This window comes from Rhinoderma darwinii, chromosome 3 (genome assembly GCF_050947455.1).
Source record: "Rhinoderma darwinii isolate aRhiDar2 chromosome 3, aRhiDar2.hap1, whole genome shotgun sequence".
Lineage (NCBI taxonomy): Eukaryota > Metazoa > Chordata > Amphibia > Anura > Rhinodermatidae > Rhinoderma > Rhinoderma darwinii.
Genome location: NC_134689.1, coordinates 131,417,763 through 131,438,264, shown reverse-complemented (window position 1 = coordinate 131,438,264; position 20,502 = coordinate 131,417,763). Strand labels below are relative to the sequence as shown.

At 42.3% G+C, this 20,502-nt stretch overlaps 1 protein-coding gene across 3 annotated transcripts in view; it reads right to left on the bottom strand.

Moving 5' to 3' along the window:
• C3H12orf75 (chromosome 3 C12orf75 homolog) overlaps nucleotides 1-20,502 on the bottom strand; it is a 57,099-nt gene that overhangs the window by 15,204 nt on the left and 21,393 nt on the right. For all 3 annotated transcript variants that reach the window (XR_012882704.1, XM_075860078.1, XM_075860079.1), the window contains exons 2-3: nucleotides 9,014-9,038; nucleotides 578-613 (exon numbers count right to left, since the gene is read on the bottom strand). Coding sequence is in view for 2 of the 3 variants with exons in the window: in XM_075860078.1 (XP_075716193.1) it covers nucleotides 578-613; nucleotides 9,014-9,038 (61 nt within the window). In the remaining variant the exon portion in view is untranslated. The remainder of the gene's footprint in view (nucleotides 1-577; nucleotides 614-9,013; nucleotides 9,039-20,502) is intronic.

Here is a 20,502-nt window from a genome sequence, read left to right as displayed (position 1 = left end):
TTGGAATACTTTGAGGGGTGCAGTTTTTAAAAGGGGATGATTTATGGCAACTTTCTATAATAAGGCCACTTAGGAACTGAACTGGTCCCTGAAAAATAGCCTTTTGAAATTTTCTTGAAAATGTGAGAAATTGCTGCTAAAGTTCTAAGTCTTGTAATGTACTAGAAAAATAAAAGGATGTTCAAAAAACGATGCCAATTGAAAGTAGACATATGGGGGATGTTAATTAGCAACTATTTAGTGTGGTATTACTATCTGCTTTACAAGCAGATACATTTAAATTTAGAAAAATGCTAATTTTTGCAAATCTTCTCTAAATTGGTGTTTTTCACAAATACATAATTTAATTTACCGACCAAATTTTTCTACAAAGTACAATATGTCACGAGAAAACAATCTCAGAATCGCTTGGATAGGTAAAAGCATTCCAAAGTGGTTACCACAAATGTCAGATTTAAAAAATACAAATAAAAAAATAAAAATTCACAAGGCCAAAACAGGCTTTGTCCTAAAGGGTTTAAAAAGCTGGGATCGGAGAATCTCATAATATAACAAAAATAGACACTAGACCAAATACCTGTGTTTGTCATCTTGAGATGTGGTGTCATCCGACCTGTGAATCAGATGATTGTAATAATTTAGAGATTTTTTTCACACAATCTTAAAAAAAAAAAAAAAAAAAAAAAAAAGAAAAGGGAAACCTAGTCAAAATAATGTTATTGATACATGTGAGAAGATCACATTGGTGAAGTCTGATCTCAAATCACCACAAAATTCTCAACATAAGGGCTCTATATAAAAAAAAAAAAAAAAAAAAAGTCAAACACCCTTTGGCATTGTTCATGGATAGCTTGCTAAGGCCTCATGCACACAAACATATTTTTTTCCTCCCGTAAATTCGGGTCCTTGGTCACACGTATTCGACCCGTATTGCGCCAGTATTTACGGACCCGCGCCCGTAAATACGGGCGCGGTGTCACCAGTATTCCACCCGTATTTACGGGAACGTTTTCGTTGTAAAATTGCACTGCACTAATAGGCAGCCCCTTCTCTCTATCAGTGCAGGACAGAGAGAAGGGACAGCCCTTTTCACAGTAAAAGTAAAATAAATTCATACTTACCCGGCCGTTGTCTTGGTAACGCATCCCTCTTTCGACATCCAGCCCGACCTCCCTGGATGACGCGTCAGTCTGTGACCACTGCAGCCTGTGATTGGCTGCAGCGGTCACATGGGCTGTAATGTCATCCCAGGAGGCCGGACTTTTTTTTTTTTACAAGTCTATATTGTGATCGGTAGTCACTGCCGATCGTTTACCTCTTTCAGCACCCTGGAAAGTGACTATCCCCTGACATCGCCCAGCAACGCTCCTGTAATTACGAGTGCACACACGTAGACACCCGTAATTACGGGCGCCCCATAGACTTCTATGGTCCTGTCCGTGCCGTTATTACGGCCTGAAATAGGACATGATCTATATTTTTCAACGCCACGGGCACCTTCCCGTAAGCATACGGGGAGGTACCTGTGGCCAATAGAAGTCTATGGGCCCGTAATTCTTTTTCCTCTAGCCCATAGTTACTTCTTAATGACTGATCAGAAATGCAAGTGTCAAATACAGGGCGCTGAAATAATTTAAAAAAAACGATTCCAATATAGGAGTATGCCCTATTGGTACCAACCGGAATTTGCAAATTTTCTCTTTTTTAAAAAACGGCATAATTTCACTCAAGAAGTTTTCATACTAGACTAGCGGACCCAGCTTCACATTTTGCTACCTCTGTCATGTACAGGTTTATTTTTTACTGTATGGACACATGGCAGGACCTACAATACCATTTTGGGCAGGGATTCATAGTTGGCTTAAAGAGGCTCTTTCACCAGATTTTGTAACCCCTATCTGCTATTGCAGCAGATAGGCGCTGCAATGTAGATTACAGTAACGTTTTTATTTTTAAAATGAGCATTTTTGGCCAAATTATGACCATTTTTGTATTTATGCAAATGAGGCTTGCAAAAGTACAACTGGGCGTGTTTACAGTAAAAGTACAACTGGGCGTGTATTATGTGTGTACATCGGGGCGTTTTTACTTCTTTTACTAGCTGGGCGTTAGGAATGGGAGTGTATGATGCTGACGAATCAGCATCATCCACTTCTGTTCGTTAACACCCAGCTTCTGGCAGTGCAGACACAGAGTGTTCGAGAGATCACGCTGTGACGTCACTCACTTCCTGCCCCAGGTCCTGCATCGTGTCGGCCACATCGGCACCAGAGGCTACAGTTGCCGATGCTGCTGCAGAATCAACTGTAGCCTCTGGTGCCGATGTGTCCTCGCTCGTCCGACGCAGGACCTGGGGCAGGAAGTGAGTGACGACACAGCGTGATCTCTCGAGAACACGCTGTGTGTCTGCACTGCCAAAAGCTGGGCGTTGTGTAGAGAAGTGGGTGATACTTCTAGTCAGAACGCCCAGCTAGTAAAAGTAGTAAAAACGCCCCGATGTACACACACAATACACGCCCAGTTGGACTTCAGCAAGCCTCATTTACATAAATACAAAAATGGTCATAACTTGGCCAAAAATGCTCGTTTTTTTAAAAATAAAAACGTTACTCTTATCTACATTGCAGCGCCGATCTGCTGCAATAGCAGATAGGGGTCGCAAAATCTGGTGACAGAGCCTCTTTAAGCAAGACACTTATTAAAAGATTTACAACACTTAGAAAAGTGCCAGAAAAACTGGATTACCGGCAGTTTTTCATGAACCTATGATAGCACCCTTGGAGAGATATCCCAGTCGCTGGACAGGAATGAATATATATATTATACACACACACACACGCTATTTACAAGGAATTTCCCTGGATTCCGGTTTGACAATTTTCGTCAATATGAGAACTATATATGCTACAAGAATAGGGTAACAGCGGGGTGCTGTCATAGGTTCATGAAAAACAGATTACCGGTAAGTAATAAATCTTCACCCTTTCACCTATGACAGCACGCCTGGAGATGTACAATAGAAGTCCATAATTAGGGTGGGACCACAGCTTGTAGTACCTTTCTTTTAAACGCCAAGTCAGAGGCTGTATGCAGTTGTAATCGTTAATGCTTGAGGAACATGTGAGGAGAGCTCCACGTAGGAGCCTTGAATATCTGATCTAGGGACGCTTCTGCTCTCAGCCCAGGAAGTTGACACAGCCATGGTGGAGTGAGCTCCGAAGAACTTTGAGACTGGAGATTGATTTACATAAGCTAAATGTATGGTCTGTTTGATCCATCTAGCTATAGTAGATCTACTGGCTGCCGAACCCTTGTTGGGACCATTAACAAATTATCGGAGGTTCTTAAATACTTAATTATCTTTAGGTACTGTACCAGGCATCTACTTACATCTAGGCAGTTAATCTGCTGTTTCCTCTGATTTTTAGGGGAATCACAAAAGGAGGGGAGTATAATCTCTTGGTCTAGACGAATCGGAGTGACTACCTTAGGAAGGAAACCCGGTAAAGTTTCCAAGATGACCGTCATCTAATAGGGTATACGAAGAAAGGCAGAGAACCTGTATCTCACTTACTCTATGTGCTAACAAAAACATCATTTTGAGAGTCAGCATCTTTAGGGTTATAGGGTCCAGTGGTTTGAATCGTGACTTTGTCATAGCCTGGAGAATATTTAAGTCCCATGGGGGAACGGAGGACCTAATCTGGGGTTTAAAGTCTATAGCAGGCTGCCAGGAATCTCCTGACCCAGGGGTGTTCCGCCAATCTGAAAAAAAAAAAAAAAAAAAAAAAAAAAGGGACTTCATGCGGAAATCTGAATGCTTATGGTGTTCAGCTTGAGGGTTTTTATTTAATCCTGCCAGGAGAAAATCTAAGTGGTAATGAGCTCCTCAACCCCAGGGATTTGCATCTGTGGTTATGTTGAGTAGGGGTGGTTAACCATGGAATGCCCAGTCTGAGGTTCTCCCTGTTTAACCACCATCTGAGAGACAGCCTGGCTGTGGATTAAATGTGGAGGGATTGATCTAGGGAGACTGCTCTTGTCCCACTGTTCTAGAACGTCCCATTTTAGAGCTCTGCATCTGAAATGAGGCCACAATTTTGCTGGAATGCTTGATGTCATGAGGCCCAAAACAGACATCGCTTTCCTGAAAGAGGACGTATGGTTTAAATATAGCTCTGAGACTGTCTAACAGGGGATCGATCTTCCCCTCTGGAAGAAAGGACATCTGCCTGAGGGAGTCTAGAAGAATCCCTAGAAAGTCGTTTGAGGGGGATCAAGTTTGCATTTAGGATGGAACATCTGAAGAAATCAACCAGGTAGAACGAACTACTTCTACCTGCTGAATCAGGGTCGGAGTTGTATCTGCCACTATTAGGAAATCATCCAGCTAGGAAATCAGGAGGATGTCTCGTGTCCTGATGTATGACGTCATTTCCGCTATTACTTTGTAAAAACCCTTGGGGAGGACTCTGTACTGGAGGTGAAACAAGGATCTCTTGAGGATCACTGCTACCCTTCGATATTTCTGGTGAGGACTGCATATTGAAACATGATAATATGCATCCTCCAGATCTAGTGATGCCATCACACAGTCCTTGGAGAGGAGATTTATGGTTGACTAAATGCTCTCCATGCTAATTTTTTTGTAGATCAAGTATGAATTTAGTTCTTTTACATTTATTATGACCCTGTATTTCCCTTTTAGTTTCTTCACCAGGAAAAGAGGGGAATACAAGCCTTTACCGGTCTCTGCACTTGGGACTTGAATCAGAACCCCTTTTTTCTTTTTATAAGTGACAGAATTTCGGACTAAGGTTTTTTGTGTCCTTGTAGGAAAGAACCTGTCTGGGGGAAGGGATATGAACTCTAGAATGTACCCGGTTTTTTAAAATTCCTAGGATCCAATGATTTGTCAAGATTTGTTCCCAATTTTTTAAAAATAGAGCTAGACGCCCCACCATGGATCTTCTGGCATCATTGTTGGTGGTCTCTGTTCTTGGGATCATTTTGAGGCCTGAAAAGTAAGCCATTGTTCTTCTTAGGGAACTTTGAGGCCCTGAAATCCAGTCCCCTTGGGTTAGGTTTTTTATTAAGCCTTCTGGGGCAAAAGGAAATCAGATTTTTTTAGTGTAGGAAAAAAAACCTTTTTTCTATCAGACGCTCTCTCTAATAGGTAATCTAGCAGAGGCCCAAATAGAAAATCTCCAGAGCAGTGAATTCCACGGTTTCCCTTTTGATGCAGTGTCCCCCTTCCAGGATTTTAGCCAGATAACCCTTCTAGCAGCTGATCGGGCAGAGGCGCGTACAGAATCTACCGGGGGCATCGGGCAGGAAATCTGCTGCCTTAGATAATATGGAGAGGGAGGAGAGTATCTGATCCCTAGGAGTCTTGTCTTGAATGTAAAGCGCTAATCATGCTAGCCATATTTTTAGAGACCTAGCCACACAAGTGGCTGCAATGCCTGGCTTAAAAGCCCCTGTAGAAGCCTCCCAGGTTCTTTTGAGGTAATAATCTGCCTTCCGATCCATGGGATCAGATAAAGAACCTAGATCCTCAGAGGGAAGAGCACTTTTCCTAGAGATTTTTGTCACTGGTTCGTCAAGTCTAGGGGTATTATCCCAATCCCTGCAAACCTTCTTCAAATGGATATTTTCTTTAGAAATTTCAGAAAAACCAATCTATCTGTTTTTTTTCCATTCCCTTTTGAGGACTTATGTTCTTATGGATAGGAAAGGTACTCTGTTCGAGGGTTTAGGGCCCAGAAAGCAACGTACTGTACAGAACGGGGAAACTTTGGAGTCCTCAATATTCATAGTTGCTCTTAGTTTCAAATGAACTGATCTACATCTTCTGCTAGGAACAGATTTCCCCCCCCCCCTCCATCCTCAGAGGTACTATCTTAAGAGCTCCGCTCTCCTTCAAATTGAAAGTTCTCTTTAGCAGAAGAATCAGATCAATTCATCCGACTGGAAGTGGATGGTTGATCCTTTTTTCTTAGGGACTTAAGGACATTTTTTAACTTCTGCCCTTAAATATTTGATGCCAGACTTGTAGACTCCACGATTATTTTGTCTAAGCAAATCTGGCATAGACTATTATAGGTAGCTGCTAGTTTGTTTTTTTTAATTACAAACTGCACTCTTACTTTTTTTTGTGGCATCCGAGCGGTCAGTGCATCCTGCTGCTTCTCCTGGCATTTCCATTGTGAAAGGAGATGCTGGAGACTGACTCTGTTCAGGCCTAAATAGGCCTTGGACTGGCTGGGGAGGACCTCGGCTTCAGATGCCGTGAAGCCCCTCCTCCCAGATAGGGCCGCCGGAACCACCACTTCCTGGGACGTGCGAACGTCACCCGCCAGAAGCGACATGCCATTACGACCGGAAGCCTCGCAAGAAGGCAACGGAAACTGCCAATGCCGGGACATGCGTACCAGCTTTTTAGGGAGCAGAGTATGGCCCAGGAAGAACCGCTCTCCCTCCAGAGGAGAGTCTCATGCCGTGGGACCTGAACCACCTCCAAGTAGGGAAGTGATGGACCAGGAGAGGAGGGAATACTTATCCCAGGCTTAAGGTTGCTCCCTCCAAAGGAGACTTCTACCTTGCAGAGCACCCCTAGGGAGAGAAGGTAAGAACCTGCTAGGGGGTCTGCAATCCAGGGAGAAGTGCTTTTCCAACAGGACATTCCCATCTGGAGGACAGGAAACCTGACTGGGGTGTGTGGAGAGGGGTGTCCTTTTTTTTTTAGATCATCAGGATTCCTGTCCAGCGAATGGAAGGTCTCTCCAGGGGTGCAGTCATAGGTGAAAGGGTAAAAAGTCAGGTCCGACGTGGCATTTGTTTTAGGGCGGATTTACACGAACTATGTTAGTCTATGGGGCCATGCAGACAGTCCGTGATTTTCACGCAGCGTGTCCGCTGCGTGAAACGCACGACATGTCCTATATTTCTGCGCATCACGTACCCATTGAAGTCAATGGGAGCGTGAAAATCACACGCACCACACGAAAGCACTTCCGTGGGTCGCGCGTGATTCGCGCAACAGCAGTAAGTAGTATGAATGAAAACAGAAAAGCACCACGTGCTTTTCTGTTTAGGGTATGTTCACACACGGAGCCAAAAAGTCTGAAAATACGGAGCTGTTTTCAAGGGAAAACCGCACCTGATTTTCAGACGTTTTTTGAGCAACTCACGTTTTTCGCGCCGTTTTTTCGGCCGTTTTCAATAGAGTGAGAAAACGGCTCCAAAAACGTCCCAAGAAGTGTCCTGCACTTCTTTTGACGAGGCTGTAATTTTACGCGTCTTCTTTTGACAGCTGTCAAACGACGACGCGTAAATGACAGGTCGTCTGCACAGTACGTCGGCAAACCCATTCAAATGAATGAGCAGATGTTTGCCGACGTATTGGAGCCGTATTTTCAGGCGTAAATCGAGGCATAATACGCCTCGTTGACGCCTGAAAATAGGTCGTTTGAACCCAGCCTTATAAACATACAGTGTCATAATGATGGCGGCTGCGCGAAAATCACGCTGTTAAGTGCCTTTTGCGCGCGCAAAAAGCACATACTCGTGTAAATCCGCCCCGTAATAACGGGAGTTTTTACGGTCGTGTGCATGAGGCCTTAGTCGGTGGCAGATTCATAAACAGGGTGAGCTCGGTTATTGAATCTGTTGCACATTGCTCTAGGGAAGGAAGAAGGGCACAATGGTGCACTAGTCGTATAGTGCGCCATTATTAATAAGTCTCCCGCATAGACACAGAAAAAACCGACACAGAAAGCTGGTTATAGATCAGTCCATCACCGTTCTGATCATGTTAGATCACAGAATTGTTAGCAAACACATTCCAAGTAGCAACCAGTTAAGCAACTTTTAGGGTATGTGCACACGATAGCAGGCATTTACGTGTGAAATGACAGACTGTTTTCAAGAGAAAACAGCTGCCTCGTTTCACACGTAAATGCTCCTCCTCGTAATATACGAGGAGTCTGTGACGCTCGTAAATCTTGAGCTGCTCTTCATGGAGTTCAATGAAGAACGGCTCAAATTATGTTGCAAAGAAGTGCCCTGCACTTCTTTGCCGAGGCAGTCAATTTACGCGTCGTCGTTTGACAGCTGTCAAACGACGACGTGTAAACGACAGGTTGTCTGCACAATACGTCGGCAAACCCATTCAAATGAATGGGCAGATGTTTGCCGACGTATTGTAGCCCTATTTTCAGGCGTAAAACGAGGCATAATACGCCTCGTTTACGCCTGAAAATAGGTTGTGTGAACCCAGCCTTAATGTGACTGAAGAGGGAAGTATTTGCTATGGTAAGCAATGGTTTATGCAGATTTAGGGTTCATGCACACAAGCGCAATAGGGTTCCATATAGAAAAGTAAAAGTAACAGTAGTCTATGGGTTAATTAATACAGACATTTCTTTATAAGGAGGTAGTTCTATGCTCAAGAATTTGTGTTCACTTCTATGGGGGAACAATGCCTATGTAGAAAACAAATTTGTATTTTGTATTGAAAGTGCATGTAGTTCAACATGCTTTAAGGCCCCCCCTGCACACGCTGCAGAAACAACCCCATTCAGATAAGCGTAACGAATTTTCATAAATTTCAGCAGCAAAATCTGCAGCGTGTGCATGGGGCCTTAAACTTCTATTTTCTGATATAAGGTATATGGAATGCTTAAAGAATGGATATGGAACAAAACAGAATCCATTCAGCACCGATACAGCAAGCCATACGCACTTCACTTTTCACATCCATATAAAAAACACTGTATTGGTACATGGTCAGGTACATGAGGCCTTATGCCAGTTTCACACAGCCGCAACACTTGGATTCTCCGGTTCTAAAATCTGTTCAGTAGAACCGCATTGGGTCCAGCTATTGCAGCTGTAGGAAACCAACCATGAACTGTACAACGTTGTCAAAAGTTGTAATACGCCATCTGCAAACATTTCTTTAAACTTAAAAAATGTAAAAGTTTTTGGCTAATGTACTTATTGTACTCACGTGTCTTTTCTAGGACCCATGCAACCTAGAAAGTAAAAGAATGTATTTTAGATAATTTAGTAACTAATTCTAATGGGGATAATAGTTATTTGTGCCACAATTTGGGTAAGGGCTTATTTAGACGAACGGGATATACGTCCGTGCAACGCACGTGGTTTTCACGCGCCTAGCATGGACCTATACTTAGTCTATGGGGCCGTGCAGACTGTCAGTGAGTTTCACGCAGCGTGTCCGCTGCGTAAAACTCACGACATGTCCTATATTTGTGCATTGTTCGCACATTACGCACCCATTCAAGTCAATGGGTGCATGAAAATCACGCGCAGCACACGGAAGCACTTTCGTGTGACGCACGTGATTCGCGCAACAGCAGTTAAAAGTATGAATGTAAACAGAAAAGCACAACGTGCTTTTGTTTACAAAAAGTGTCAATGATGGCGGCTGCGCAAAAATCACGCAGCCACGCATCATACGGAGCTGTTAAGTACCTTTTGTGCGTGCAAAACGCACACTCGTGTAAATCCGGCCTTAGGCCTTATACATACCGCTGTAAAAAGAAAGAAATAAAAAAAAAAAAAAAGAAAAGACAGCCATATGCCGTCCAGAAAACAGTTGTAAATGGGCATATTTTCATTTGTATTGAGTTCCGTAAGCATATTATGGCCGTTTGTCGGTATTCTATTATCTATCACACACAATATCAAGAGTAAAAAAATACTTTTTATGGTTATAAATGTAAATCACATGGTTTTTCTTCACTGTATTTCAAAATGCGATTTTGGGTCTCCATTGAATTCTATGGGCAATTCTCGGCCGCAAATCAGCATCAAATGATGCAGGCTACTTATATATTTTTTTTTAAACAGCGTCCGGCTCTGCACATCTCAGTGCAGAAAATCACAGGTGTATTCTATTACTGCATCCGCTGTACAGTTCTGAGGATCAATCGCTCCTGAATAGGTTTAGCAATAAATTCGGATTGCAGTAATCTTACTAACAGGCAATTGCCTTTAACAGGGTTTTCCACGTTCTGACAAAGAATGACCTATCCAACGAAACCCGGACCCACACCAATCAGTTTCTGCCTCCAGGCACCGGACGATATTGCTGGAAAACCCCTTTAACCCCTTCCCCCTGCTTGCATTCTGGGCCCTAATGCCCAAGCCATTTTTTACGTTTTTCCATCGTCCCTTTCGAAGATCTATAACTATTTTATTTTTGCGTCGACATAGCTGTATAAGGTCTTGTATTTTGGGGGACAAGTTGTACTTTTTAATAGCACCATTTTGGGGTACATATAATTTATTCATCACATTTTATTAACTTATGGGGGGGGGAAGAAAACCTGACATTTCACCACTTTTTGCGCCCTAAATCTACGTCGTTTACCGTGCGGTATAAATAACACAATAACTTTATTCAGTGGGTTGTTACGATTGCAAAGATACCAAAAATTTGTATAGATTTTGTATGTTTTACTACTTTTACACAGTAAAAACAGTTTTTCAAAATTATTTGTTCTTGCATCTCCATATTTGAAGAGTCATAACTATTTTATTGTTCTGCCGATGCAGTTGTAGGAGGGCTTGTTTTTTGCGGGACGACTTGTAGTTTTTATTGGTACCATTTGAGAGTAGATTCGATTTTTGATCACTTTTTATCAAATTTTTTTAAAGTCAGGATTAACAGAAAACAGCAATTTTTCCTTTGTTTTTTATTTTATTTTTTACAGCGTTCACCGAGCGGGTTAAATAATGTAACAGCTTTATAGTCGGGGTCGTTACGGACGCGGCGATACCAAATACATGTAACTTTTTTGCTTTGTTTTTTTTTGTTTTAATAGTAAAGCATTTTTAGTGGGTTTTTCATTTTTTTTTCCACATTTTTTTTATTAACATTATTCAACTTTTTTTTTTACTTGTCCTACTAGGGGACTTTCATATGCGATCATCCGATCGCTTTTATAATACACTGCAATACTTTCGAATTGCAGTGTATTACTGCCTGTCCGTTTAAAACGGACAGGCATCTGCTAGGTCATGCCACCGGCATGATCTAGCAGGCATTCACGAAAGGCAGACCTGGGGGCCTATATTAGGCCCCCGGCTGCCATCGGAGACACAGACACTCGGCGATCTTATCACCGGGTGTCAGTGGGATGGGAGGGAGCTCCCTCCCTCTCTCCAAAACCACTCAGATGCGGTGCATGCTATTAAGCACCGCATCTGAGGGGTTAAACGGGTGAGATCGATACGAATATCGATCTCACACGTTCGAGCAGGGACGACCCCAGCTCTCAGCTACATCTGGCAGCTGAGAGCAGGGAGATTGGACAGCTCCCTGCTCTCTTTACTTTATTCAAATGCTGCGCCGTGGAATGGCAGCGCTGTAGAATAAAGCCCATTAATGACCGCCGTGAAAAGGCTTAATCGGCGGTCATTAAGGGGTTAAGAATCAAGGCTTTATTTCTCAAGGTAAGATGGCAATACTATACACACACACACAATATATCAGGAATATTTGTTTAGCCAAGACACCTGCACCAAGAAAAAAAAGAAGTCTAATTAAAAACAAGGAAAAGTGGGGAAAAAAATAAAATAAATACTCATCAAATCTGGTTTATAGAATCATAACTACGTACTGCACTACACAACAGTCATTTTAGTTCACTAGCATTATGACACTTTTTTGTAATAAAAATTGCTGCTCATGGATACTCAAGGTCATGTCCTTGTCCAACAGTACATAATTTTAGCAGTTTACAGATGTAGCTTAAGAGGTTAGTCTACTTTCAGCTAATTAAGGTTATTTTTTGTATTATTAACAGTTAGTATTTTGGAAAATTGTATATCTGTATTAATTCTTCAGTTTTCAAGATCTCTGCTTGTTGTCGGTAGGAACGCTTATCGTTTACGTCCAGTGGGTAAAATTTGGTCCACGATCATGTGATTGACAGAGTGGGGCCTTGGAGCGCTGAAGCGTCTCGAGTCTTCTGAAATGGGTTTCCGTGACCACTGTAAAAGTGCTCTGTGACAGACTGCACACCTCTTCCAGATGCAGTGTCCATGTAGCGCCACTCATTGTTGAATCAGGTTCTGACATCAGAATCTCCTCTACGTCAGGGTTAGAGTGTATATACATTGCTTTATTACTGTTTGTAGTACTGTAGTTGCTAGATATGCTCATGAACCTCAAAGGTCAGCTATAATCTGTTCGGGAACAAGTCTAAAAGTGATGCAACAACCCCTTATTAAATCTAATTTACAGTTGGAAGTCTACTGCGATCAAAGAATGGGTGGTTGAGTTGGACCTTCTCCGTGGAAAGGAATCTTTGATGGCGGAAGATAGAGACTCGAATGATGCTTCTTTGGCATGCATGGTCCTCCTTTAACTTGGGTCCACACTTTGCTACCTGGTTGGGCTGAAATTAACCATGTCAGTTATCCGACATACTTGAGACTTCCATCTGGTATCGGGATGGCTTTTCTCATTTCCTGTATCCTTTCATTCTTCCATGCCTCCTCACATATTTATATTTTGTTTCCTTCTCGCTTTCATTTTATTTACTCTTATATTTCTATCCCATATTTTTTTGATACATTACGCATTTTTTTCCCCGTGCCGCCTTTATGCGCTGTATTGTATTTGCTACTTTTTTTTTTTAAACTTGTTTTGCTATGGTCTTTATATATCTTGATATATGCATATTTATTTCTTCCATATTTGAAAGCATTGAAGAACAGTTCAATAGCATATTTTACTACTGCCCCCTCCCCCGTATAAAATAAATACCAAGACCAATGCAATATACTGATGATCAGCTGCAACTCAGACATTCCTTTGAAGTGCCATATGGAGGTGGTCATTTACCACTGGTAAGGCCAGGGTTTACTAGAGTTTAGCAGTAAGTCACTGAGAAGTTTGAGAATTCTAGCGGTCTTACTATTCCTTATAGTCCCGTAATGGACGCGTCAGTTTTACAGACCGTTTGTTTATAACCACGGGTACATGATACGGTATGTAGTGCATATAAAATGTGCTAGCACAAAAAAAAAGTCAAAAGTAATAAAAATTCATATACTTGGGCAAGCCCATAAAAAAAAAACTTAACTATCAATTGCTAGATCAATCACTTGACAAGGTTTTCCTTAGACTAGATAAGCTGAGATACTATACAATAATTTAATAAGAAATCATTAACTGAGCAGCAGTTACAAAAAAAACAAAAACAATGGCCTCGCAAGGACAAATCAAAAGTCAATAAAAGTTACACAGATGGTAAATAGCTTAACCTGTACAATATCTGAACTGTCCACAACATGAGAAGTAATAGATAGATCCTATCTTATCTAAGAACAGGAAAAAAAAAAAAAGTTTGGGTAAGTTATTGTAGTGTGGAGTCTCAGATTCATAAAACCCCAAAAAATACACAAATTGGCTTTCAGGTTGCCAACAAGACTCAGCCCAAATCCTGTGCACATCCATTACCGGATAGTAAGTAGAGATCTTTAAAAGCTTCCCTACACCAAAATTCCCTTTGCATTTTCTAAACCAGATTTAAAAGTGGACCTGTCAGCTGCTCCATTTAGGACCAAGGTCAAGCAGTCAATGGTGTAGTCATTTTTTTTACACAATTCTTTCATATTTATTGATAAAACACCTCCTACTGCTCAGCATTACTTGACCGGTAACATATAGCCCATGTGAGTGAGTAAGTGAGTCAAACCCAAAGCAGGTATATGGGGCAATTACTTTATATTTTTCCTATACTTTATTAAATTGCTTGTGCATTTTTACATCTTTGCTAACTGCCTCAATTTCCAACTGTTACACCAAATGTCTGCAAGGGCTAACTATTTGCAATAAGAGTCTTGAAGAACAATACTAAGCCTGGCACTTCTTAGCCCCATTCACAACACGTTTAGGCCTTAACTCTGAGGTATACTTCAGGAAGACCCCCCCCAACAAAAGTCCCAAACGTATACCACTGTATGGCATACAGTGGAACACATGGCCCGGGGACTGGCCCTAGGAAAACTCCTGAAGCCACTGTCTATGTATGGTCAGTGACATCAGGTGCAGTGCTTGAGCCCCATGGACAGTGACGTCAGGAGCTTTCCCAGGGCAGAGCATCTACTAGCACTCTGCCCAGGAACTTCAGCACTATGGAAGCACCTGACGTCACTGTCCATACAGTGACAGTGACTTTAGGAGCTTCCATAGCGCTGCAGTACCCGGCGGTACAAAAGCCGCACTGGAATTCCACTGCTCCTGGCGTTTCCGGATGCTGGAGTCCCCAAGCAGAGCATTAGCTAGTGCTCTGCCCGGAGACTACAGCACTGCTCTTGGCGACACTGTCCATATATGACCAGTGATGTCGAGAGCTCCCCGGGGTATACAGTTAGCGTACACCTGTGACCAACGCCATCCATCACCCATAGGCTACCATGTTCGAGAAAAAACAAAAACGTATACCATGTGGTGTATGTTTTGTTTTTTTGTGGGATGCCTCAGGTTGGAATAGCATAGTCTTCAACGCTATTCCATTTTTTAAAAAAAATAAAGGGTATACGGACGTATGCCAGCCCGAGAGAGGCCAAAAGGACACTCGTTTGGTCTCAGTCAGGATAGAGGTGCTCTTTCCCGACGAACAAGATAAACGTAGGGCAATAACGTGATGTGAATGGGGTAAAAAAATAAATAAAAAAGTAAACAATATGGAGTTTTTATCCGCTCTATTTAGTACATAGACCAGAATGCCCTGCAATAAATTATCTTTAGAGTATGTACACTTGATGCAAAAATTATTTGCTGGATCCGGAGAGAGAGAAGCTGTATCTTAAAAAGTAGAAAAAAAAAAACCCAAAAAACCAGTACATTGCTTTTAAAGGGGGTTTTCCAGGGATACTACATTTTTCAGGTGGGCAGCACACGAGCATTGAGGAATAGCATGAATACGAAGAAAATGGGGCTGGCATGGAGGTGTAAGCAAAGAATTGAACAGGGCGGGCATTGAGGAGGCTGTAGACCAATAGGATGCCTCAAACCTGGGACTTCTGACATACACCCATATATGGAAGTTGAGGAGGGATTCGTCCACGCTTACATTCTGCTCAGGGGTGTAGAGTTGCAGAAATAAATTGAGGGAATTAGCGGTCTTATTTTGAACAACAGATCCCGGTTTGCATCGGTACTTGGGGGGGGGGGGGGGCGCCTGTGCATTGTCATTGAAGTGGAGGAACCTCATTATTATCTCATAACGAGATCTGTGCATTGCTGCAGAATACACTGGGGTGGGTTGGGCGGGTCTTGTTGACCAGTAAGACCTAATGGAGGGCTTTTTTACAATACCCATTTAGGGTGAGCCCCAAATTATTTATTTATTTTTCAATTCCTGCAAATTGGTGGGCGTCCAATCTCTGGCATGGGTGGATGAAGGTTTCTTCCTTCTATAATGAACGGCATATAAATTTGTTTAGTGGACAATGATATTTAGGAGGTAGTCTGTAAAAAATAAATGGACGTAATCGATTTGGACAAAGTTTGTATTGTCCACAGTTATGCCAGGAGTCGCAGTAAATCCGTGGATTCTAGGCCCAAAAGATGGTACTGTAATAGAATGACTCTGTTGCAACAGGTCAGTTCTTCCCTCCTAGATATTCCACGAACAACAGAGTGGCATATCTAGAGTTGGTCCCCCTTTGCACAGGGACTGTGCCATTAGCACCCTCTAATTTATGTGGGGGCAGCAGGAAGGGTTAAAAAAAAAAAAAAGGCACGAGTTAGGCCTCATGCACACGACTGTAGCCATGTGCACGGCCGTGACTTTCGGGTCGGCCAGCAGCGGACTGTCAGCCGCAAGCCGCCCGCAAATCGCAGGCCATGCACACGGCCGCGGCCTTTATTTCCTATGAGCCTGGACCGCAGAACACGGCCGCAATAAGACTTGCCCATTGTTTCCGCGGTCCAGGCTCCCGGGCCATGCACGGACCGTGAAAACCGGTCATGTGCATGGCCCCATAGGAATGAATGGGGCCGAAAATCTTCCGTGGATTTTCATGGGAATTGCGGCTGCAAAAGCACGTTTGTGTGCATGGGGCCTTAGTGGGACAAATGGATGGCTGTTTATAACAGGTGGAAAAACTAAATTCAAACAGACAATTCCAAATCTTTCCTCTCAGATTTCAGAGACGCAAACTCATTATTAACCCCTTAAGGACGCAGCCTAGTTTGCTCCTTAAGGCTCAGAGCCCATTTTTGAAATCTGACATTTCACTTTATGTGGTAATAACTTCGGAATGCTTAGGCTGGGTTCACACTACCTATTTTCAGGCGTAAACGAGGCGTATCATGCCTCGATTTACGCCTGAAAATACGGCTCCAATACGTCGGCAAACATCTGCCCATTCATTTGAATGGGTTTGCCGACGTACTGTGCCGACGACCTGTAATTTACGCGTCGTCGTTTGACAGCTGTCAAAAGACGACGCGTAAAATTACAGCCTCGTCAAAAGAAGTGCAGGACACTTCTTGGGACGTTTTTGGAGCCGTTTTCTCATAGACTATTGAAAACAGCTCCAAAAACGGCCGAAAAAACGGCGCGAAAAAACGGCGCGAAAAAACGTGAGTTGCTCAAAAAAAGTCTGAAAATCAGGTGCTGTTTTCCCTTGAAACCAGCTCCGTATTTTCAGACGTTTTTGGCTCAGCGTGTGAACATACCCTTAAACCTATCCAAGCAATTCGGAGACTGTTTTCTCGTGAGACATTGGGCTTTATGTTAGTGGTAAAATTTGGTCGATATATTCAGTGTTTGGGAAAAATTGCAAAGTTTAGAAAAAAATAAATTGCATTTTTCCGAATTTAAATGCATCTGCTTAGAAAACAGATGTTATACCACCCAAAATAGTTACTAGTTCATATTTCCCATATGTCTACTTTATATTGGCATCGTTTTTTTAACATTTTTATTTTTCTTGGACGTTACAAGGCTTAGAACATAAACAGCAATTTCTCATATTGTTAAGAAAATTTCAAAAGCCTTTTTTGGTACCTGTTCAGTTCTGAAGTGGCTTTGAGGGGCCTATGTATTAGAAGCCCCCATAAAACACCCCATTTTAAACCCCTCAAAGTATTCAAAACAGCATTTAGAAAGTTTAAGCCTTTAGGCATTTCACAAGAATTAAAGCAAAGTGGAGATGAAATATGCACATTTCATTTTTCTTGCTGAATTTCAATTTTATTCTATTTTTTTTCTGTAACAGAAGGTTTTACCAGAAAAACACTTCTAAAAACTGTAGAATCTGGACAATACATATTTAGTAATGTCCCACATGTGGCACTAGTGTGCATGTGGACTAAAACACAAGCCCCAGAAGCACCTAGTGGATTTTAGGGCCTCTTTTATTAGAATATATTTTAGGCAGAATGCCAGGTTTGAAGAGGTGTTGAGGTGCCAAAACAGTAGGAATCCCCCAAAAGTGACCCCATTTTGGAAACTGCACCCCTCAAGGAATTAATTTATGCTTATTACCATTTTCACCCCAGTTTCACAGCGCGTATTTGAATTGGGATGTGAAATTTAAAAAAAATAATTTTCTCCAATAAGATGTCGTTTTGGCTCAAAATGTCTTATTTTCACAAGGAATAAAATACCCAATTTTGTTGCCCAATTTGTCCTGAGTGCGGCAGTACCCCATTTGTGGTGATAAACTGCCGTTTGAGCCCATGGGAGGGCTCAGAAGGAAAGGACCACCATTTGGCCTACTGGGGATTATCTGGTGCTAAATCATGTATGCATAAGCCCCCGAGGTAGCAGTACAGTTGAAACCCCAGAGAAGTGACCCCGTTTTAAAAACTACACCCCTTAAGGCATTGATCTAGAGGTGTAGTGAGCATTTTGACCCCACAGGTATTGTGTAAAAGATAATGCGCAGCAGATGGTGCAGTGTGAGTCACAATTTTCTATACATATATGCCAATTCAGTGTCCAATATATTGTGCCCAGCATGTGCCTCCGGAGACATACACCACATAAACTGTAATGTGGATTCTCCCGGGTATGACAATACCCTACATGTGGCGGTTAACAGCTGCCTGGGCACACAGCAGGGCCCAGAGGGGAAAGATGAGGGGGATAAGCTGTCCGGAGTGCATCAGGGTAAGTAAAACTGGGGTAGATTAAAAATCAAGGGAAGTATGATACATTTTAAAACCCTTTCATACAGAGCTCTGGTTTTTCGGGACACGTGTCACATTGATATATTGTGTCCTCCCTTATACCCCTCTTATAGAAGACTTTGCACCTCTTGACTTTTTCCCTTCTTGCCAGTTTGGGGAACTTCTTCTGGAAAGCGTTGCCCTGGTACGATGCGTGTGGCCTCGCTTCCAGAAGTACTGGGTGCCCCCCCCTTCCTGGTCCCTAAAGATTAGTTTCTTGATAACCACCTCTTGAAATTCCAGGAAAGTTCCCGTCTGGCCTGTACATCGTAGCATGTACACATTGTACAATGCCATCTGTATGATGTGCACGGCCAGCTTCTTATACCACACCGCATGGCGCTGTAGGGCTTCAGGACTTGATCTGACAAGTCCACCCCTCCTATGTACCTATAGGAGGATGCAGTCTGGTTTGGGGGTCTCTGTACTCGTACCTCATCAAGGTACATGGGTACTGGTGTGGCCATGTATTATTGTCAATACAAGGACATCTCTCTTGTACGTGACACTCAATATGTTGCTGCTAGAATGTGCCCTTTTCTCACCCCTTCTGAGTGTTTGCCCAAGCAGAGTCTTAGGGAGGCCTCTCCGATTTCTTCTAGGAGTGCCGCATGCCGCAGGACTTCTGGGAGCGAGGCACTGGTATAACAATTATCCAGGTAGAGGTGGTAACCCTGGTCCAGCAGTGGGTGCACCAAATCCCACACAATTTTTGCATTAACTCCCAGTAAAGGGGGGGCATTCTGGGGGCTGAATACTGCTGTCCTTCCCTTCATATATGCTAAATTTGTACGTAAACCCTGATGCACACTCGCACAGCTTACACATCTTCATGCCATACCTTGCCCTCCTACTTGGCAGGTACTGGCGGAATTGAAGCCTCCCTTTAAAATGTACCAGGGACTCATCAATAGAAATACACTTCTCAGGGGTGTATGCTTGGGCAAACCGGGCACTGAAATGGTCTAATAGGGGTCTCAGTTTATCCAAACAGCCAAAACTGGGGTCATCTCGGGGTGGGCACTGCTCATTATCAGTATAACGTAAGAAGCGAAGTATTGCCTCATAACGCATCCTGGACACGGCCATACGGTACATTGGGGTGTGGTATAAGAAAAAGCCTCTTTTTTTTTTATGTTCCAGTTCAGAAGTGGATTTGAGGGACCTATATATTAGACACCCCTATCAAACACCCCATTTTAGAAACTAGGCCCCTCAAATTATTCAAAACAGCATTTAGAAAGTTTATTAACCCTTTAGGTGTTTCACAGGAATTTAAAGCAAAGTAGAGTTGAAATTTACATATTTCATTTGGTCAGAAAATCCTTTTCATTCAATTTTTTTCTGTAAAACAGAAGGTTTTACCAGAGAAACGCAACTCAATACTTATTCCCCAGATTCTGCAGTTTTGAGAAATATCCCACATGTGGCCCTAGTGTGCCAATGGACGGTAGCACCGGCCTCCGAAGCAAAAGAGCAACTAGAGGATTATGAGGCCTCCTTTTTATTAGGTACCATGTCCAGATTGAAGAGGTCTTGTGGTACCAAAACAGTGGAAACCCCCCAAGTGACCCTATTTTGGAAACTAGACCCCTTGAGGAATTCATTGTAGTTCTCATGGGGTGCATGTGACTTTTTGATCAGTTTTTATTCTATTTCTAAGAGGCGCGGTGACTAAGAAAAAAAAAAAAAAAAGGAATTCTACTATTGTTTTTTTACAGCATTCACCGTGCGCTATAAAGGACATTCACTTTATTCTGCGGGTTGATACGATTACGGCGATACTATAGGTTTAGTTTTTTTTTATGTCTTATGGCGTTTGCACAATAAAATACTTTTTAGTAAAAAAAAAAAATTACTTTTTGTGTTGCCATATTCTAGGAGCCATAAGGTGTATTTTTCCCCCAATCAAGAAAGCTGTGTGAGGACTTGTTTTTTGCGTAACGAACAGTTTCAATCAGTACTATTTTATCTCTTTTTATTCAATTTTTCGGGAAGTGAAGTGACCAGAAAGTTGTGATTCTGGTATGGTTTATTATTTTCTTTTAAGGCTTTCATCGTGCGGGATAAACAAAATACTTTTGTAGTTCAGGCCGTTACGGACTCGGCAATACCAATTATGTATAGTTTGTTTATTTTTATTAATAATAAAAAAGGACTGATAAGGGAAAAAGGGGGATTTTTACTTTTGTTACTTTTAAAGCTTATTTTTACATAACTTTTTTTACTTTATTACTTTGCCCCACTAGTGTACTTGAGGGCAGGAGGCCCTG